Genomic DNA, 22,472 nt, shown 5'->3' with positions numbered 1-22,472 from the left:
CATTCTGAAATTGTACGGCCGCTATCCCGCCAGGTACGATGGACAGCGAAAGCCATGCAGGAAGGGGGCATATAAGTTTCGGACTCGTGGCGTTGCGAGCGTTTGTCCTCATTTCGACGCATTGGGCAAAGGGGCATATTCGTACGTACACAGCCATAACGGATGTGCCACAAATCGTGCATTCGTTTTTTTTTTTTTTGTCTAATCCGCCAAATGAACGGGCAAAAAAAAAAAAAACGAAAGGAACAGGCCGGCCTGCTCACACTCTTTCAAACGTCAACGTGTAATAAACAACGCTTCGAAGCTAAAACCCTCCCGTTCCGACGCTTCCTCCGTAAATGCAGAGCATCCCAAGCATCGCAAAATGCCCCACATGCGACACGTATACCCAGACAGACTGCTCTCCTGCTGCAGGTACGTACTGCTGCAGTTTCTTCTACCCACTCACCAGCTTCCCTTCAACCACCAGGCACAGAGGCCATCACCATCCCGGAGGCCTTCAATAGGCACGTGAAAACCACCGCCACCCGGACCTTATCCAACTGAGCAAGACACAAAAAAGATGGCGTGGACGTAGGTCAGTTTTTGCGGGGAAATAGAGCTTACGCTCTCTCAATCGGAAACTCCTTCATTACACGATCACTGACAATTACTCGAGTTTAGCTCCAACTTGGCAAATTCATGCAGACGCACATTCCGGAATTTCGACATTAGGAACCGTGGCAGTATCCCTGCACCGGCCCCGTATTTTGTGCAACGCGAGCAGGCATGGGGGTGACTAAGGAAGTTTTTTTTTTTCTTTTTCATTTTAGTGAAGGTTGGAAAAAAATGCAGAATTCTGATTCCTCGGAGATCCACTTTTCTCCTGAGGGCTCTTTGTCGTTAAGAGATCATGGGTCCATGCCTCGTACGTCGCGCGCGGCCTCTTGGTAACCTTGCGGCTTCTTGAAGTACTTCTTTTTCAGGTTTTCTAACATCTTGTCCAGCTCTGCGAAGCCGTCCTGCGAGATAACAAAAAATTCCCTCGATCACGCCAAGAAAATGCAGCCCACAGGGACAGCTGCTGGCGTATGCAGCTATTCGATCACAATCATTGTACGAGGTCAATGCTTTATGCGGGAAGTTGTGAAGTTCCAACTTCAAAATGAAAAAAAAAAAGCTCCATAGTATATCTATCGCGTCCATATGCCGGTATCGGTCTGAGGCAAATGAACCTTCAAAACCTTCGGAATGTCCAAAGAATGCTTTTGCATGCGCCATAATATGGCAAATAGGCGATTCTTACGTTATAGAATATGCAACAAAAGAAATGTTAACAAAAAAAAAACGTGCATTAAAGCGTGCCTAATAATAGGCCAGCCGCACGTTACCCAATGGGTAGCGGCATTTTTAACGCGGTAGCGTTACGGCCCATGTCGCAGAAAAGGCGGCATCGGCAACCTTCGGACGCAAAAATCCTGATTGGTCGATACGACCTCGACGAATGCGAGCCACGCCGTGTCATTCTATGAGCGCTACAGAGGGTGTTTGTTTACAGAATGCATGACTGTCTGTGTCGCGGCAACAGCGGGAGTGAAAAAACCGCCCGCGTGTCCGCCGAGTGTGCGCCACCACGTGGTGGAAAAGAGAGAGAGAAGAAACATTTATTAGAGCAGACGGTGGTGGTGGAGCCGTCACTCGGTGGGGTGGGTTCACCTCAGTCCAGGTAACCTTGAGCCTTGGCTGCAGCCCTGGCACGGGTGACCAGAAAGATCTGGTCAGCGTGACGGGAGCTGGTCAGCAGGCCCTCCCACTGCTCTGGGGAAGGTCTGGAATTGGGGGTAAGCGATGGGGTGTTTTGACAGGCCCACACCATGTGGTAGGTAGAATTAAGAGAGGGGCAGAATTGGCAGGTGAGGGTGGATGATGATGGTTGGATGAGTGTATTGACTGCTCTGGGGGCGAGCACTTCTGTGCGACCCCCCCCCCCCTCCATCTGACAACGGCAGGGTGTATTGGGTAGGGGAGATAGCGTGGAGGATGGGTGCGTTGTAATATGTGTTTGTTTGTAATCGACGCCAGATGACTGCTTCCTCCTTGGAAAAGAAACAAATTTTAATGAAAGGAAACACAGAGGTCGCCCTGAGGAGGTGCTCTGGTCAGCCATAGGTGATATACTAGTATGAAACTATGTGACCAGCTATATACTCTGCGTTGGGAGGAGCAGAGAGAGAGAGAGAGAACAAACTTTTATTTTCCGCAGGACCTAAGTCCAGGTCCTAATTTGGAAGTTCAATTCACCGGATCCACGTAGTACTCCAGAATGCCCGTGCGGATCCGGTGCACGTGTTTGTAGAGAGCTTCCTGGGCAGCCTGGATGTTTACTGTCGGCGGGGGAGACAGCCGGAGCTCCCAGGAGGTGATGGAGGCGAGGGATGGGGCAAGAGATGGCGGGGTGCAGTCCTAATAAGAATGAGGGATGGATGGGTAGGAAGAACAGGTGGGACAGGAAGGATGGCCAGGGCGCCGATAGATGCGGTGAAGAATGTGATGGGAGGGGAGTGAACAGGTTTGAGCCTGCCGAATGAGGCACGCAGTCTCACAAGTTAGACGGGAACTGAGCGGTGGGTACAGGGTGCGTGATAGGCGTTGGGCGTGTAATTGGTAACGGCGGGAAGCGTGGTGTTGAGTACGAACCGTCGGCGGGTGGTACAAGGTTGGCCAGGACATAGGCGGACCCGGGAAAGGTACTCGGGTGAGCGCGTTTGCTAAGGCGTTTCCGCACATTCCAGCGTGGCCAGGAACCCAAAACAGTGTGAAGCGTGGCCGAGGATTTGATGCAAATATCGGAGTGACGAATTCAGTGGTGTGTGGGTGGATCTCATGGTTAGCGAAATTACGGAGGGCTGACTGACACTCGGAGAAGGTATATACTTGCGTGGTGGTAGGAACAGTAAGAGTAGCGTGTTCTATTGCAAGGGCAATGAATGGCGTATTCATCGATGGAGTTCAAATCCGGTGGCGAAAGAAAAGAAGCGTGGCAGTGTCTAAAGAAGGGAGTTGGAGAAATGAAGCAGTGCCCGTTGAGTTTGAGGGGATGTCGCTGGCGTCAGTGAGGTAAACGATGGAACCATGGGAGAGTAGAAAATTAAGTCGTTTGGAAAGGGCCTGAGCGCTCAGTGCACGACGAGCAGGGTGTCGATCAGGGTTCATGTTGCGGGGCAAAGACTCAACCCGTAAATTAGCGAAAGCCCAAGGAGGGAGTTCCGGTGGTATGGGGGGGCAGTTGCGAAGTGGGGTAGTTAATTGTATTGAGAATAGCACGAGAAGTCTGCAGGCGTTCGAGTTGGGCCTGGCGATGGCACGCGATGTGTTCGTCAAGAGTATTGAATATCCAGAGTTCCAGAAGGGTGGCGCTGGGGGCGCAGGAGGCTACTCCCACAGCGAATGGCCTCGAGGGACGAGAGTAGGAGACGAGGGGAAGCAAAGGAGAGATGTCGCTTGACTATGACAGAGAACTGTATGCAGGCCGAAAGTCTCTTCACACATACGTTGCCCAGGACGTTTGGCACATGTTAGATGATTTACATGACGCAAAGTACAGAGCACAACTCAAGTCGTACAGTCTTTGTCAAAATTTTGTGGGCCACGGTGACCGTGGCCGGAGCAGGTGTGCTGCCGTGCAGGGGCGCTGCGCTTGCCACTGTCGGCTGGTTGCGCGGCTAAAGAGAGCGAGGGGAACTTTTGCTCTTGCTTTTGTAGTGTGTCCGGCGCGACAAGTGCTGCGCAAAGTACGTGCGCGGAAGCGAAGTGCGCCTGCTCTGAGAAGCCGGCCCCGCTGCACTTATCGCGCCATCCATACTACGAAGGGAAGTGCGAAAGTTCCCCTCCCTCTCTTTAGCCGCGCAACCAGCCAACAGCGGCAAGTGCAGCGCCCCTGCTCGGCCGCGCGCCTGCTCCTGTCACGGTTCCCGTGGCCCACAAAATTTTGACAAAGACTGGACGAGTATACATCGAGCGTGGTGGCGCGACATAAAGCGAGGCACTGCGGGTATTCACACCTCCAGCCTCTCCAGGACAGACCGCGAGTGAAGGGGCCGAGGAGGCTCTCTGCCAAGTACGGATGAGCCACGTACCTCCGCTTCATCTCTGCTTTCTGCCAGTTTGGCGAACTCCGCTTTTATGTCCTCCCAGCTGATCAACCTGGGCGCGGTGTTCGTTGCCCCAGCACCCGGAATCTGCGTGCAGTGGAATGTTAACGAAAACCCGCAAATTACAACGCACTGATTGGTCAGCCACACGTTGCACAAGGGCCAGTGCCACTTTTAAAATGAGGGGAAGGAAATGGCACGACGATTATTCACCCTTCCGCACCATGGCACTCTGCACGGGCATGGTGAGGTAAAGAGCTTAGCAACGAAATCTCCGGTTAAGGACGAAGTTGCTACGTACGGGCACGCCCACTTGGTAATTCACAGGCTTTGCATGCCCAGCGGTCGCATCGTGGACGCTTTTGTCACCGCTTGCTGTTTCTCCCCCTGGAACCTGCATGCAACAGCAGTGAAAGGGCTGCAAACCCCGTGACGGCGAAGCAAGCGTTCCACAGTGCGTGGTTAGCGTTAATAAAAAAGCTACACCGCGTCTTGAGAAACCGGAGAAACGCCGTGAACGAGAATGGGGTTCGGTCGGCACCAGAATCCCGGGACGCTCGCCGCCGAGTCTGTACACAAAGCAGCTGCGTCGGCGGATTGCCTCGAAAGCGCGTCATCCCTATTTCATATTTGCCGCGCTTTCGAGGCGCTTTTTCAAAGAAAGTGCTACGAGTTGTGCCGCGCCTCCGCCAGATGGCGCCACGGGTCCCACGACCGAGAGAAGACGCAGTGAAACATCCCCCTCGCGAGGGGCACGATCAAATGCAGAGCATTTCCGGGGGCGCACGACGTTAAGTAGTTTGCGTTACGTTAATGTTGTTGCACTTGTGGCAACTGCTGACGAGAGAGCGCTCGTCAGCAGTAATTTGAATGAGTCAACGATATAAGGCGCGTTCCTAGCGTCCCATTCTGTGTCGGCTTTGTGGCGCAGTGGGTAGAGCACCATGTACATTGCGTTCCGCCCGCAGGGTCGAGGGATCGAAACCGGGCGCCGGATAGTATTTTTTTATATATATAGTAGGGAGGGGACGGTGCGGACTACGAATGTCAACGCGGGTGACATCGTGAGTTACTGAAATGCTCTGCATTTAACACAAAATGACCGTGCTGCTTGGTAACGCAAGGGCGTGCGCAGAGCCACGCGTATAAAGAAGAAAGTGTGGCGGTGGTCCGGCGGCAGCGACACGCCATCAAGCGCGCGGGCGCCGCGCTGGCCTCAACCAGCGGCGCATAAATAACCAGCGAGCCAGGGCGCTCTGCGAGGCAACCTTGATCCTCAAAAATATCTCCGAAATGATAACGCTTCACAGCCGACATGCTGACGTAGGAAAGTTAAACGACCCGCACCAATTGAATAGCAAAACCCGAAAACATTACTGTATACCGCAAACGCAACAGAGCACTGCAGTGGCGTTCAATCGAACATTATTGCTTTCGCATTCCCAATTCGTAAGAAGAGCTTTGGTGTCCTCGGATTTTGAAGCTAAAGCCTCGTGCGCACTACGACGCGAAAAATCAGGCGCTGTCCATCGTTGAAATTCCACGAGCTATGCGCTCGTGGAATTCAGGGCCCTTCAGTGCCCTTCCACTCTGTGCAGAAGGATGACTACATTGTATAGCGTAGCTGGACATATTCCAAGGAGTGCACGAAACAAAACACTTGTTTGCGATTGGCGGTTAAGCACACTCCAAACTAATTACCTCAGTGAAACTTTGAAGTCCACAGTTCTATTCTAGCGGACAACCATGGGGCTGTTCGTTTCTCTCCCGCTTCGTAATCATCTTTCTGTAATTGTGCACGCCAACACAAGGCACTCGACTGGACAGCAGTCAGGTCGCATCAGGCCGTGTGACGTCCGCGTTGAAATCTCCCACCAGCGCAATCGGCATGTCATCAGTGAGCGCATGAAGCTGCATGGCTGCGCGTGCACGCCCACTCCCCCCAACTAGAGCCACTAGATCAGGTGTAGCTTATTTAATGGCTCTACCGACAACCCGCCACCCGTGTACGCATAAACGGGCAAGCTGTGATGCGCGTGCTTAAATGTGAAAGACACCGGCCAAAATTTCTTTCCGGAAGCTTTTCATGGTGAACGGGAAAAAAACACTGGCCAAAACGTCACACCAGCACCTTTTCCAGAAGGAAGCGCAAAACACCAGATCTTGGGTGCGAAAAATTTCCCTTCAACGTCGAATTATCCACGCACGCTATATGTGGAAAGCGAGGCATATACAGCTTTTCTGTAAAAAATAAAACCCAAAGCGAGCGTCAGCCCCTCGTAGCTCCACGATCACGCTCCCTTCCGCCAGTCTGCTGGCGGAGCTGCGGGTTGATTCGTGCCGTGTATCGTGATGAAAAGTGCTTCGACGTCGGGTATTTAGCCAGTTTCAGCATCGCCTAAGCGCTGACCATTGCGCCAACAAGGCCGAAGCGTAGGGGGCAACGGGGAGAGCCAAACGGGCACTACAACTGCCGTGCGGAAACACGATGCAGCAGCACATACTTCTTTCATAAGAATCACGAACTAAGTCATAATGCTTTCGCACTCATGCCATGTATGTAAGGAGACTCAGTTGTGCCCCGACGCGACAAGAAGTGACCGCCGCCTTGCTTCTTGCTCGCCGTTGCAACCACACGGTGACGGCCTCTGGCAACGAAGACAACATTCCGACACGTGTTCTGTTTACTGTTCACTGCGCTTCATAGAAATGTAACAAAAATCACCGATGCAGTTCTTTATAACGTGGCGGAATTAGCACTTTCGGGCGACCAACGAACGTTTTTTTTGGGGGGGTCACAGGCGAGGAGGAGGAGAAATGACTATTGAAGCCGTGATATGACTTTGGGTGATCATCCTGAGCTGATCACCCAAGAAGGATGATTCAGGCAGAGTGAAGCAAGAACCCTATCTGGGTCACGGCCGGACTGGAGCAGCGGCGAGCGCGCACTTTCATACGGCCTGCGCACCCAAGAAGGAACCAATACAGCAGATTCTTTACAGTGGGGGCGCTTCGAACCAACCCTCTGCCCTTCCAACCCGCCTTTCTGTTAGTCGACGCATCGCCTCTGGCCGAGCAGCTGTGTGTTTTTGACAGTGCGCTTCGCTGCCGGCGGGCCGCTCAGCCCGACCGGAGCGTGAATAGCAGAATCACGTTTAGCTAAGCGATAACCCTATCTCCCTCGACGGGAAATCATTCGCGTCACTGGTCGTGCCCTGTGCCTGTGCCAACGTTTTTAGATTAGGTCAGTTGGCAAAGAGCGCGGCCTTCCAAGCACAGCGGCGCGGGCCGGGTCTGTCGCCGACCAGGCGGTGGCGCTGCGGTAGCGTTGAGATCGGTCTCGGCGCGTCGTCTGCTACTCCTTGCTCGGAAAGGCGCCGGTGAACGACCACCGCACACCGTTAATGTTCTTCTTTTGACATGCGAAGTCCAACTTCGCTCTACTAGTGACAAGAGCTTCACATTTTTATCGACATTATAACGAGAAACAAGCTGTACTTAAGAAAAAAAAAAAAGGCTAGGCAAACACTGCACAATCCGCTTGTCTTCGGCTGCTTCCCGTTCCATTTATTTATTTTTCCATTTATTTTTTTCCCAGTACGGGATCCCTTATAGCTCAATAATATTTATAGCACACCCGAACGCGTCTTACGCTACTGTAACTGCGGGAAAGCCTACAGTAGTCGGCCATCTACTTGGAATCAAGAAAAGACGCCTCGACATTTTTATTTATGCTGTGGAATTGGAAGCAAATGCAGTAGGTACGTTTTCACAAGAACATATTTACAACCCCAACAAAACTGATCAAGTGAGCCGATTGGAAACCAAGTGCTGACGTGCGCGCTCACGCGCACGCGCTCAGCAAATTCTTGGTATTTTAAGTGCGGACACGAAAAATTACGATTTGTTAAACAGCTTTGCTGTTTAAAAAGAAAATTGAAGCAATTATTAAACCAATGTTTTTTTTTTCATTTCTTTGACAGATATAAATGTGGTTTCTTAAAAGAAATAAACGTTGTTCTCTGATGAGAATGCTTGTCGTACTGCTATTCTTTTTTGTTGGTTTGTAAATCTGATGGACTATCTGTTAGGGTCACAGAAACTTTCATTTATCGTCTTGTAGCCCTGATATGCCGATTTTTTAAAGCGTTTAGCCTTCATTTATCTTCTTGTAGCCCTGATGTGCCGATTTTTTAAAGCGTTTAGCCTGGTAGTTTTTCCGTTGAGCCATCGCTTATGCTATCTTCTGCGTTGATTTTTCCTGCTCGTTTCTTTTTGCAATCTACAGATAGGCAACACTTCTCAGATTTGACTAGTCAGATTGATTTACAAGAGGTTTAACGCGCCGACGCTTCACAGGCGATGAGACGCACCGTAGTGGAGGGATCCGGATTAATTTTGACCACGTAGGGGATCTTTAACATGCGCTGAAATCCCGAACACACGGGTGTTCCCGCTTTCCGCCTCTATCAGAATAGCGGCTGGGAATCGAGCCCGAGTCCTTGCGTCCAGCAGCACGGCGCCTTAGACACCGCGCAGGCTAGGGATCTGATCTGACAGCACCGTGAATATATATGTTGTGCCACACACACTGCATGCCCTTTCACGGCAGTTGTTGCGGATGAAACGTCTGGAAACAAGTAATTTGTTCCAAGGGCTGATCTTGGAACAAATGGGATGATGCTACATTCTTCCACCTTGCCAGCTGGGGCTGAGTATTCCCATTTTTATCGCTGTAGCTACACGGCGGGACAAGCAAACCTCTTGAATTAACTTCAACCGACAAGTTTTGCCCGACTACTGCAGCCTTCTCAATCACACCCAGAATCTTCGAGCTTGTAGAAGATAACCTGGGTAGGCGAAGCCTTCATATTCTACGATTGAAATGTCGGACATTTGCTGAATTCCTGCATAACCGCGAACCACAGATCAGTTCCCAACGTACGTGCTGACTTCGGCGCTTTCTACACCACTCATACTGCCACTTAATTACGCCAGTTTCATCGCGCAAAGGCCCATGATTTTGGCAGGACGCAACATAGGTCGGAACTACTGTCATCCATTTGGGTGGTTTTCGGCATGACTTTGACGTTTTTGGTGCCGACAGATGCTCAGGTATGTCAGGGAAAATACGGGGCGCCGCGCCGACCCTCCGAGTCCACCTGCCTTACGGTATCCTTACAGTTTGACCGTTCACGACGTGTCAGTAACAGTTGACGATGTCTGAAGGATCACAATGAATGTCACAAACGTATGTTTATGGCGTAACCTTGAAGTTTTTCCGCGGAATCGCGCTTTCCCACGCCTTCAATCCGTCAGGACCCTTCGGCGCTTTGAAGAAATGCCGCTGCACGGACTTTGCCGCTTCCGAAGCATACCCCGAACGGCAGCCCGGCGCGCAGCACGTCAACAAACCGCACCGACACTTCAGAGATCCACTAAAATATGTATGCACGATGACAGCACAGAGCTAATACGTTAATACAGACGTGACGAACATGCGAGCACCAACAGCACAGCGAAAACACATGGCCGGGGCGAGCCTCGCTCCCCAAACTAGATCTCAAAGCAACGCCAGCGCCACCCCTCGGAATGGCGACAAAATGGTGCCGCCTCTCGAGGCGCAGTTTGCAAACTGACCTAATCTAAAAACGTTGGCCTGTGCAAACCAAGACATCATCCGAAAGGAAAAATAAAAAATAAGAAATTATATTTCAGTCATGAAAAGTGCCGTGTTTATTTGCCTGTCTCACCATTTTCATATAATACAGTCGCTGATAAGATATGAAGGCCTCGCATATTTTTCTTCATGTGCCCCGAGTTAAAATGTTTCTTTCAATTTTTTGATTAGGCGCTTCCGAGTGATAATGTTAGGCTGTTTGACCCAATTAGACCGAAAATTCAGAAGGGGGGAGGAGTCGCCTATTTTAATGACGCACATGTAAATTTACACGGACAGGTATCGCGTGTAGCCACGGCAGGGCTAGAGCTGTGGCAAGTGCGCGCGCGCCGCCGCTCTACCTACCCCGCGCGTGCTGTAGGTCAACCGGCGAGGGTTGGTCCGCAGCGACACGAACTAGCGGCGGTCAAAGGTGGGAACTATACCCGAAGCGCAGGCCGTATGAAAGTGCGCGCCCGCCGCTCCTCCAGCCCGGCCGTGTCTGGGTGTGCCTGCTTCACCTCAGTGTACCCGACGAGCAGTCAGAGATCAAAGAAGGCCAATTACGAAGCCCATCCTACGATGTGGCTCAAAAAATGGGGTCTGCATAACAACGCAAGCATGACGCAGCGCAAACATGTATTCGTGGCGGACAGTCAGATCTTTGGTTCGTGAAACGGTTCTCTGTATAGGTTTCTCAACGGTCAGCACATGCTTGCAGGGTATTGACCGGGTCCTCGATGACGATTAGCGTATGATAGCGTAACGGCGAGCTTCTTGCGTGTGAGTTGGCTCCGTTTGGACGACGAGGAGCCAGAGGCAAACTGTCTAATCCATGGCGAAGTAAAGAGCATAAAGAGCATAACGACGTTACAGTAAACAGGGTTGCGACAATGATTCCAACATGAGTGCTCACCTCAATGCCATAAAAGTTCTCAAGCTCTGTCTAACACGCACTGGCTGAATGCACGTGGACCCCCTTAGTGTTGATGGGCACGAGCTTACACGCCGTCTCTCTCAACTAGGAGAACAACCGCACGTCAGAGCTTACGTCATCAGTACGCGCAGCCAATCCCCGACGCGCCTCCACACCCGAACATCTGTTCAGTTCAACTCAGCCAAAGTCTAAAGCCAACGTCCGCGCTAAGAACCCAAAGACAAACGCCCCAAGGCGTTTGCCTTTGGCTAAGCGACCCAAAGACTAAGCGCCCCGAATGCGATGAATATTTTTTACTGATCATGCATGGTCTCTGCATGGATCGGTCCACGGGGCTGGCGCGCTCCTGCCATCCCTTGGGATTTGTGGAAACTGAACAATAGTATACTCTGGGACGGAATTTTTCAACACACAGAGTAGCAGCTTGCTTGAACCGATACATTCGAACTTTCAAGCCTTAGTATTTTCCAAAAATGGGACCTTTTAAAACAAGAAATCAAAAACGTAGCTATAGAGGCGTCGGCTCGGTCATCCTTTTTGAAGCGACTTCACATGCGTGAAATCCGCAGTTCCTTGATGCAATTACATGAGGCTGAAAGAGCTGAGGCCGGGACATTTTTTGATGAAATATGCAATGTTAAAGCTCAAATGTAGCAGCATATGACTGAAAAATATCGGGGAGCCCTTGTTCGATCGAGAACGCGTAGGTTTTTGCAGGAGCCGCCAACACGACGCGCATTTGGAGATGAAAAGCAGACAGCGCTAGAAAAAGTTATAGTCGAAATTGAGTACGGGGGCCAAAGCTACTCTGATAGCCGCAGTATACTTGGAGCATTTTGTGCCCATTATGAAAAACTGTTTAATGGCAACACGGTTACCTGTAGTACACCTGATTTTAATGTATTCCTCCAGCCTTTTCCTAAGCTCAGTGACGATGAGCGGGCTCTTGTAGAAGGACCAATTACGCTTCAAGAAGTGGAAATTGCCATTTCAAACCTGCAAACCCATAAGTCACCTGGACCTGATGGCCTCACTTCGGAGTTCTACCAAAAATTCTCGAGTATTCTGGCACCTGCCTTACATGAGGTATTTACAAAGGCCTATGAACTTGATGTGCTGCCTCCTACGTTATACTGTACTAATCCCGAAAAGTGACAACGCAGAAAAGTTGAAAAGCGTGGATGGCTACAGGCCGATATCTCTGTGTAACGTGGATTACAAGATATTCGCGAAGGTGCTGGCACGCAGGTTACAGATTGTAATCACAAGTCTGATAGGTTCGCAGACTTGCGGTATTCAGGGGCGGAGCATTCAGACCAACATCCATATTGCTCGTTCAGTACTCGAGTGCGTATCCGATGGTGCTGAGCAGGTTGCGCTCCTTCAAATTGATCTTGCCAAAGCATTTGACAGGGTCAGCCATCCTTTCCTTTTTGCTATTCTGCAGTCAGCTGGGCTTGGGGAAGCCTTGTATAAAGGCATATCTCTCTGTTATAAAAGCTGTACGACCCGGTTGATTATAAATCGCGAACTCTCTAGACCTATTCCCATTAGATCTTCCGTACGGCAAGGTTGCCCGTTGTCACCCCTTTTATTCGGTTTGTACCTTGAGCCCCTGTGCATTAGTATTCTCCAAAGCAGTGCCATTCATGGTTTCTGACGGGAAAACTATGAAGTCAAAGTTTTAGCGTATGCAGATGACCTTGCCTTTTTTTGTACGGACAAGAAAAGTGTTTTGGAGGTAATGATGCTGACACAGCGGTTTTGCGATGTAAGTGGTGCTAAGGTGAACCTTGAAAAATCAAGAGGTTTTTGGAAGGGCTGGTGGGGTACGCAGCCACGTCAATATGGAGGCATAACATGGGACTCTGAAACAATGCAGTACCTTGTGGTTCCTCTACTTCAGATTCGGAACAGTGGACCTCATTGGTCTTCTGCACTTACTGTAGTGAAGCGTAAAACGCAGGCATGGATGGGGCGGGAGCTGTCTATATTTGCGCGTGCAGAACTGTGTAATGTATTTCTTGTCTCCAAACTTGTTTATGTTCTGCAGGTCCTTAGTTGCGCACGAAAAAACGTTCAAGCATTTCACAGAGTGTTGGCTACCTTCGTATGGTGATCCAAGTGGGAGCCCATGCGCCGCGATAACCTCTTCCTCCCGTTAAGGTCTGGTGGTGTTGGATTGGTGCATTTGTTTGTACACCAACTTGTTTCGCGGTTCTTTTTTATCAAAACGGCTGATCATCCATTTTTTAAAAGTTTTTATTCAGCATAAATTGAGTGCTCACTTGCCTTTTTTATTTGCTCCAACCCACCCCGCGAATCCTAGACAGCTTTGGGGATTTCTGAAAGAGGTTGCTGACACTTTCAAGTTTCTTATTGTGCGTTTTTCTCTCGAGTATTTGTACGGTCTCTCCAGGAAAGAATTGACGGGCATTTTAATTGAAAGTTTATTTCCAGTGCCCATTTACCGTCAACCATATCTGATGTTTTTAGATGACAGTGTGTTGAAGCGCGTCAAGAAAATGTGCATCCAAGCGGCTGCAAAAACTTTCTTCTTTAAGTTGCACACATCAACGTTGCCTGTTAAAACATGGCTCAATAGTAAAGGTGTATATGTGCCTTGATCTGTTGATCACAATTGATCAACAGACAATTGGAGACAATTGATCATGGAGACAATTGATCACTGTTGGAGACAATTGATCACAGCTTTGTTTTATGTCGGGATGCTGTGTTTTTTTGGGGATGTTCTGCAGCGAACTCTTAAAAAATACATAGACATCATTACAGTATACGATTCCTGCCAGTGATGAAGAACTGTTCTGTGCCATATGACCTTTTCGTGCTGATAGGATTGTTTAGCCTATGGAAGTGTCGCATGATTGACCGCCATGCCGAGGAACCTCGTGGAACTAAGTCAATTTTTCGCGAACAATGTGCGCTTGTGTACAGTGTCTATATGCGGCGCAATCGCAGCCGCCGGACTGGTTGCATCTTCTTGAAGCGTGTGTGTGCCTGCCTGACTTTCAAAATGTATTAGTGAATGTACCGTTATCGTAGTTAGGGTGGGACTTTAAGCTATTCGGGATAGTTTCCCATGCAATAAAGAAAAAACAGCGATGATAGCGCAATCGGATAGACGGCGGTTATATAACGCGAAGGACCCACGTTCGATTCCTACCACGGTACGCGTGTTTTTTTTTTTTTTTTTTTCTCCTGGCGCGCCCTCCCAACACCTGCTCGTCGGCTCCTTGCCTCTTTTCCACTTTGGTCCGCCGAGCTTTGAGCGACGCCAGGCACGGATGCAACTCCGCTGTTAAAAAAAAACGAAAAGGAAACCTGTTTTCTTGTATTAAAAATTGTCGTTCTTTTTTTTTTTTTTTTTTTTTTACTGCGAAGCAGTATATGTCTAAGCCCCCAGGCAGTGGCGGTCCCAGGGGGGGGGGGGTCGCAGGGGGCGAATCGCTCCCCCCCCCCCTCCCAAAGAGGTCCTCAGCTTCTTATTTTTTCGTTTTTTAATATTTTATATGCCTTTTGAATTTGCCTCACAATATCCATGTTTTTTAAGCATTCCACTTGCCCGAGGTTAAATACCACTTGTGCGAGGCCGCAAACGTGTCGCGACCGTCAGAAATGCGGGCTCGAGCCATCCGTGGCACCACCTAAGAGGCGCCAAAAACCACTGTGTCGCTAAGTGATTTGTGCACAAGCGGGTTACACCGCATACGCGCACACGCCTGCATGGTTATCACCTCCTCCACAGAACTGGCGCAAGGAGGGGAGCGGTTATTTATTCACCCCACCCCCCCACTACCCCGCCCCCCCAAAAAATCCCCCCCCCCCCCAAAAAAAAAAACAATCTCTGGGACCGCTACTGCCCCCAGGTTTCATTACGGTGAATCCGATTTACTCGGCGCCGCTCCCGGGCTCCTCCTCGCCACCGCTGACACCTCTTTCGCAACTGCTTTTCCCTTCGCCTCCACCGATGCCTCTTCGACAAGTTGCGCAGCCGGCTGCTAACGGCGGCAGTGCCGTTATCAGATGATTGCGAAAAATAAACAGAAGCACGGATGGGCGTAAAAAAATGCACTGAAAATTACTATACTCCCTAATGCGAAATTTGGGCGCAGCACGAGCTCCAGTCTTCTCGGTCACAGCGCGTATCTGGTGCGTCTCAGGAAGTGATCGCGTGATCAGCGAACGCACGGCGGCGCGCGCTTCTCTGCTGTTATCTCGCATCGCGTCGCCGCTGCCGCCCAGCGCTGACTGATTGTAAGGTTTAATCGCGATGGTTTAATGCGCCGACGCAGGGCAGGCGATGAGGCGCGCCGTAGTGGAGGGCTACGGATTATTTTTGACCAACTGGGGATCTCGTGCGCCGAAATCTCGCACTCACGGGTGTTTTTGATTTTCGCCTTCACCAGGTTAGCGGCCGCCGCGGCCGGGAATCGAACCAGCGACCTCGTGCTCAGCAGCGCAACGCCTTAAAGGGACGCTGAAGTGAATTTGTCAAGCTCCCGTTTTAAATGCAGAGCATTTTAGTAACTCACGATGTCACCCGCGTTGGCGTCCGTAGTCCGCATCACTACGTAGTCCGCACCCTACACTATATAAAGAAAGAATACCTTCCGGCGCCAAATTTCGATCCCACGACTCTGCGGGCGGAACGCAAGGTACACGGCACTTTACCGACTGCTCCACGGAGCCGACACAGAATAAAAGGTTACGCACGCGCCTTATATCCTTGACTCATTCAACCGTCGGCCACAGGTGCGCCCTCTCCCCCGCGTCCTCCTCGCCTTCTCTCCGCTCGCAACACCCTCTCTCGCCGCGTTCGGTTCGCGTTCATGTGGTGGCGCTAGCGTCACTAAATAAGCTACGCTTAAGAGTACCGCCACTTCGTGCGCCCGGAGGCGTCTGGGGGCCATTTTGTTTCTGGCTTGCAGTGTTGCCATCTCTCCGAACGAAACCGCCGCCGGTTGTGACGGGCAGAGTGCGACCGGCCGCTCTAGCGCCCTCGCAGCCGAGAGAGAGAGAGAGAGGAGAGGCGCCCAAAAACAAAATGGCTGCGCCCATATGTAAACAAACATCACGTGGTGCCGACCGACCAATGGAAATCCCGGCGGCACATAACAATGAGAGAAAAGAGTGCCGATACTCTAAAAGCCTTTATTTAGTGACGCTAGGTGGCGCGATTTCGGCGCTATAACACTCTCTCGCGAAGGGCATTGGATTGGATTCGATTGGATTGGATTGGCTTGGCTTGGCTTGGATTGGATTTGGATTGGGTTGGATTAAAGTGGATTGTGTTGGATTGTGTTGCGTCATAGCCGCGCCACGTTGCGTCGTAGCCTCTCCACGTTGCGTAATAGCCGCGGCAGGGGGTTCACGGCACGTTTCACGTTTCACCATCGACTTCATCGACAATGTCTACGCTGGAAGACAACAATTACAACAACAACAACCAATACGTAATCCATAAGACTTGCAGGCACGCCCCCCGCGGAAATGCTCTGCATTTGATCGTGCCCCTCGCGAGGGGGATGTTTTTTTTGCTTGCACTGCGTAGACTGGCTCAAATTAGCACACTTTTCATCGTTTATCCGGTTGACAAATCGGTAATTATTTTACAAAGCGCGAACGAAGAAAAAAACATCCCCCTCGCGAGGGGCACGATCAAATGCAGAGCATTTCCGCGGGGGGCGTGCCTGCAAGTCTTATGGATTACGTATTGGTTGTTGTTGTTGTAATTGTTGTCTTCCAGCGTAGACATTGTCGATGAAGTCGATGGTGAAACGTGAAACGTGCCGTGAACCCCCTGCCGCGGCTATTACGCAACGTGGAGAGGCTACGACGCAACGTGGCGCGGCTATGACGCAACACAATCCAACACAATCCACTTTAATCCAACCCAATCCAAATCCAATCCAAGCCAAGCCAAGCCAAGCCAATCCAATCCAATCGAATCCAATCCAATGCCCTTCGCGAGAGAGTGTTATAGCGCCGAAATCGCGCCACCACATGAACGCGAACCGAACGCGGCGAGAGAGGGTGTTGCGAGCGGAGAGAAGGCGAGGAGGACGCGGGGGAGAGGGCGCACCTGTGGCCGACGGTTGAATGAGTCAAGGATATAAGGCGCGTGCGTAACCTTCCATTCTGTGTCGGCTCCGTGAAGCAGTCGGCAAAGTGCCGTGTACCTTGCGTTCCGCCCGCAGAGTCGTGGGATCGAAACCTGGCGCCGGAAGGTATTATTTCTTTATATAGTGTAGGGTGCGGACTACGTAGTGATGCGGACTACGGACGCCAACGCGGGTGACATCGTGAGTTACTAAAATGCTCTGCATTTAAAACTACCATGCGCGGTTTGCGGCGGCCGCACCAACTAAGCTGTGACGTTGGGAGGAGGGGGCACCGTGATTGGACGATGCCCAAGGTTAGCAATCAAACAAGTTTAGGTTTCGGTTTCGGTTCTGTAAAACAACATGTTTGACATCCGATGGCGTCGTTGGATGGGCATTCTCAATATCCCAGTAATCGTAGTACCGCGCTTCTGCCATGTTGTCGGCTGTAAAATGCATAAGATACTCGGTTACGCGGACGTAAACAGACGCCGCCCCCGCGAAACCCAGGTAACAGCTTCCAAAGGGCTTTGCCCTAAAACGAACGAAACCCGTCGCCGCCGCTGAACGTGTAGCCCTCGCCCAGTAGCTGCGACACCCTCCCGGTTGAAGAGCAACTTGCCCAGTTCGAACGCCGGCGTGATCCCATACCTCTTCTTCAGCTCGGAAGGCCTTCCGAGCGTCATTTTCCCCGGTGCCTTTCACGCCGAAGTGTGCGCCATCACCGGTTGCCGGTTTATGCGTGCACGGTTTGGGGATGGAAGGAGGGGGGTGGGCATGCACAGACAGGCTTCATGCCGCTAGCGATTGCACGCCCGTTGGGCTGGTGAGATAATTAAACCAATTAAACGTCGAAACGGCATGGCTCAATGAGCTTTTTCGGCTGTCCTTAGTCGAGGGGTTCGGGTCTGGGTTGATGTGTTAGCTTACGAAGAGGAAGGGAAACGGACAGCCACATGTTTGTACGCGAGAAGAGCTCAAGGGCTTCCAGGTTTCAAATCGTTGTGGGACGGATCCATGCCGTTCGTTTAGAGGAAAAAGAGCTAGATTTGAAGAAGCGTCGGCCCGAACAAAAGCGCGAATAGAAGCGAAAACAACGGAAAGCCGCTGCCACCGCCATTGCCGCCTCAAGTTCCAGCTCGTCGAGCAGCGGCGAATCTCTCCCGACGAACAGCAGCTTGCAGCAACTTGCCCGCTTGAAACGCCGGCGTGAGCCAATATCACTTCTTCAGATTAAGGGCTTTCAGAGGGACATTTTCGACCGCGTCTGTCACTTAGCACGCGTACATGACCGGTGGCCGGTTTATGCGTGCACAGGTTTGTAGGAGAGAATAGTGGGAGGGGGGAGGGGGGGGGGGCGTGCACGCGCAGCTATAGATTTCATGCCCGTACAGTCATGGACAATTCAAATACGAACCGCGGAGCGCATGGCCGAAGATACCGGTGCCGTCACCTGGCAGCGGCCCTGGAAAACGCACGGACATGCGCAGTTGAGATGTCGGGAGCGAGGCTGCGTGTCCCACTGCGATGTGTTGCCCCCTGCTCGCTCGCATCCTTGCCTTCTTGCCATGCCGCAAGAGCGCTGAAAAAATTGTTAGCGGTGCCGCGCAAGATCGCATCTGCTGTCACTGTGTGCTCGGCTCACATGAGCGCCTGCTCGCCGTGTGTGCCGGCGTCACATTGCTTTGCATGCGGAGTTCAGTAAGTGAAGCAAATAACGATGGACACCTGGGTCACTCCCAAACCAAGCTCAGTGCTGCCCGCTCCGCAGATTTCTAAAGTACTGAGGGGCCTGCAAAAAAAAAAAAAAAAAAAAAAACGAAAGAAGCAGGCCGCCAAAATTGTTGGGCAATTTGCCTATAGAATGGTTGGACCTGCCTCTTTTCCTAATTTTTGTTAATATTAGAATTCTGCCAGTAATTTTCCCAGACACACAATGCCTGCAGTTAATTTACATCATTGGAGGTTCATTCTGGTGGTATATCTATTGTTTGCTACTAGCACCAACTCCGCGAAATGACTCAGCCATGACTCCGTTAAACAAAGACGCATTCTTAGCGGCCAGTTCATTGTTCGATTCCCGAGCCACTGCACCACAAATACAAAACAATGCAGCGCCATCAGAAGTTAGGCGGCATGCATTTATTTTGGCTCCATATCTGTGCGATTGTTTTCTTCAAGAAAGCATGATGAGCTCAACCTCATTCTTTACGAGAGCGTGCACGCGTTTCCCACGCAAGCACTGGCCGCAGCTGCAAGCAAATACGCGCCGCATTGCTAGCTCTCAATGCGACCAACACCTTAGATGCAGCAGCGCTGGTACTTTCAGTGCTTGCACCCGCCGCGGTGGCTCAGTGGCCAAGGCGTTGCGCTGCTGAGCACGAGGTCGCGGGTTCGATTCCCGGCCGCGGCGGCCGCTTTTCTGATGGAGGCGAAAAGCAAAAACGCCCGTGTGTACGAGATTTCGGCGCACGTTAAAGATCCCCAGGTGGTCAAAATTAATCCGGAGCCCTCCACTACGGCGCGCCTCATCGCCTGCGTTGCGTCGGCGCGTTAAACCCTACAATCAATCAATCAATCAATCAATCAACTTTCAGTGGTTGCAGCGCTCTTGCGGCGTGGCGACAAGGCAAGCATGCGAGCGAGGAGAGGGTGACATATCGCATTGGGACACGCAGCCTCGCACCCGACGTCTCAACTGCGCATGCACGTGCGTTTTCCACGGCCGCTGCCAGGTGACGGCACCGGTATCTTCGGCCATGCGCTCCGCGGTTCGTATTTGAATTGTCCATGACTGCACAGTCACGTGCGATTTGAAGGTAACCGCGCGAGCGTCCACCCACCACGACGATAACACCCCCGCGCGGCTTGTTTTACTGCGCCTGGTTCGTATACAGTATACCCATTCGTCTTTCCCTCAGTAGCTGTTTATTCGAGCAGCCATCACTCCCGCGACAGAGCCAGTAACCCCTTCATTTTTTTTTATCGCGCACGCTGCGAAGACGTCCCACTTGTATCTTACAGCACCTCTCGAAAAGGTGCGCACAAACACATTGTCGGAAATACTGCGCACTTATAACAACGGGTACTAGCGCTGCTCACGATAACCAAGAACAAAGCGCACACATGATTACAACCACACAGAATCACCACAAAGCGGAAAGGGTGGTTTAGTAGCCGCGGGAGTGACGACTGCTTGCAGGAATAGCGACCGAGGGAGAGGAGAATGCATAAACTAGGTCCCAGGCGCTCGGAAAAATGCCGCTCGAGGGCGTTATCGTCTTTATCGGTCGAAGCTCGCGCGATTACCTCCAAATCGCACGCGACTGTACATATGGATGACATGTCCGCAGTGCTGGCGCGAGGTTTAAACGCGGACGTTAAACGGACCAATGGGACCTGTTGGGTGTCCTCAGTAGTGCAGCGGATTGGGTTGGGGTGTTACACAAACAGTAAGATTCTTGCGACGCGGGAGGGGCACAGGTAAGAACAAAGCTGGGGTCCTTTAAAGTTTGATTCCGCTAATTGGCTAGGAAGTATGGTCAATCGCACATTGCAAACAAACGTGTTTTGTTTCGTGCACTCGGGGGACTGCGTCCAGCTTCGCAGGCAATCCTTCACAGAGTGGAAGGGCACTAATTTTTTTTAACCACTTACATGTATATTCGACGCACGCCGGGCTGGCATCACCACCACTGGAGAGGCGCTGCGTGCGAGCAAATGCAGAATTGGCGGCCTGTTACTGGGACACAAAACAGCTGATTCGTGACGCAAGGCGAGGGTTTCCGGCAAACTCGCGTATACCACACATCAACGCAATATTGAACGAAATGAACCACCCGCACAAGGCAAGACACAATGGGAGGCGCTACGGATCTTCCTATCGGGCGACAAGGTTCGAATACGAAGCTGTGCTCTAGTTACCGCAATAGGTTTCTGTAATTCTGCACCGATTTTCTGTTCATGTTGAAAGGCCGTGACCATCCTATAACCAGACCACGCACAACCCTTTCATAACGCCTATCGCACTTACATTCAGAAGTTTCACTAACCGCGAGCGACGAACACTCTGTCCACTCTGCTTGCCTGTCTCCCTCGATTCCGTGTGTCAGCAGTATACCTGCAACGACGAAAGTGATTGCGAGCGCCTACGCCATAATATCTCTTTAGTATACGTGCGCGATACATTCAAATACGAACAACGTAGCGCGTGGCTTTCAGCATGTGCTGCGCATCCCACGGGCCGCGTATGCGCAGTAGGAATAAGTTACGAGAGTTCGCGTCTGAAGACCATCGTTCGGTATGCGCGTATTTTGCTTGTTGGGGCCACCGCCGCGTTTAGCGCCCGTCCACGCGACCGTTATCTATCATCGCCGCAAAGACAAGACAAGCAAACAGCGTCGCTTGCAACTCGTAACGTTTCGGCAAACTCTTTTTGCCGGGCTCTCGGCGCAAAAAAAAGTAATAATAATGTAGTGTCGGGCGCTGTTCTTACCCTACGCAGCGACAAAGTTAGATATGGCTCGAGAACGGGCGCCAAAGGCTACGGTGGATCGAAAAATAAAAAAATTGGCCGCGTATCTGCTCCTTTAGTTGCAAATGTCGTCAATTTAAATGTCTTTGTAGACATTTGCCAAGGAAACGCCCCCCTTCGTTTTCCCGCTCACTTCTCATGCTGTTCCTGTTCCGTCGCGCTCATCCCAAGGTAAACAAACTAAAGGTAAACAAACTAAAACAAACAAACTACAGGCGGGGTTTCTCTATGCCAGCGCTGCAGTACGGCGGAGACGCGCGTGAATCGAGGCGGCTGACTTCAAGGTTTGTAGAACCGCACTGCCGTGCTCCACGTGCGTTCCAAGCAGAACGTGAAACCAGCTAGTGGAACCTTTGTTTGATGTTGCCGTGTGATTTCTCATATGCCGCCAGGAGGTGGCGCGGGCAACAGCAGGCGGTACGCGTTGTTCTGCAGTAGATGAATATTATTTGCTATCGAAAAACCAAGCGCACATGAATTGAACACTGCAAATGTCCCTTGTGTACTATTTCCTGCCTTATATATGCGTAATGTCTTGTCCTTGTTCAACAAAGTTGACGAGTATAAACATATAAACCAGGCTTAGACGTTTAAATTTGATTTGGTTGATTGTAGGGTTTAACGCGCCGACGTAACGCAGGCGATGAGGCGCGCCGTAGTGGAGGGCTCCGGATTAATTTTGACCACCTGGGGATCTTTAACGTGCGCCGAAATCTCGTACACACGGGCGTTTTTGCTTTTCGCCTCCATCAGAAAAGCGGCCGCCGCGGCCGGGAAACGAACCCGCGACCTCGTGCTCAGCAGCGCAACGCCTTAGCCACTGACCCACCGCGGCGGGTTTGGTTTTTATCTTGCAAGAAAATTTACGCAGGCTGAAGATATCAAAGACATTCTAAGGCATTCTAGACGTTTACATTTGGCTGTGAGTATATAAGACTATTGTGTAATAAGCATTTCTTTAACTCACATAAGCATTTCTTTAACTCACGTGTAGCGTCCGCAACAGCTCAGCGCGCAGGCACGCCCTCTCCCCCACTCCTCTCCCGCATCACGCTACCCTCCTCGCTCTCAACAACAGGTCCGCACCCCT

The 22,472-nt window shown here is 51.2% G+C and overlaps 1 protein-coding gene across 2 annotated transcripts; it reads right to left on the bottom strand.

The window, feature by feature from the left end:
- Positions 1-803: 803 nt before the first annotated feature.
- On the bottom strand, positions 804-21,078 carry LOC144172998 (uncharacterized). Of its 2 annotated transcripts, none has more exons than XM_077701590.1 (5): positions 20,901-21,078; positions 20,506-20,554; positions 4,432-4,524; positions 4,116-4,217; positions 804-1,001 (listed from the first exon to the last, which is right to left on the bottom strand). In XM_077701590.1, the coding sequence occupies exons 2-5, from the start codon at positions 20,533-20,535 to the stop codon at positions 891-893; spliced, it is 336 nt and encodes a 111-aa protein (XP_077557716.1). In that variant the 5' UTR covers positions 20,536-20,554; positions 20,901-21,078; the 3' UTR covers positions 804-890. The 2 variants fall into 2 exon arrangements, with proteins under 2 accessions (XP_077557716.1, XP_077557715.1); XM_077701589.1 differs by having other exon boundaries at positions 20,882-21,077.
- Between the last annotated feature and the right edge of the window lie 1,394 nt (positions 21,079-22,472).

Source organism: Haemaphysalis longicornis, unplaced genomic scaffold, assembly GCF_048455015.1.
Source record: "Haemaphysalis longicornis isolate Haplotype H1 unplaced genomic scaffold, Haemaphysalis longicornis Haplotype H1 scaffold_1, whole genome shotgun sequence".
NCBI lineage: Eukaryota > Metazoa > Arthropoda > Arachnida > Ixodida > Ixodidae > Haemaphysalis > Haemaphysalis longicornis.
Note: the sequence above shows the minus strand (reverse complement) of the source record. Positions and strands in the feature narration are given on the sequence as shown.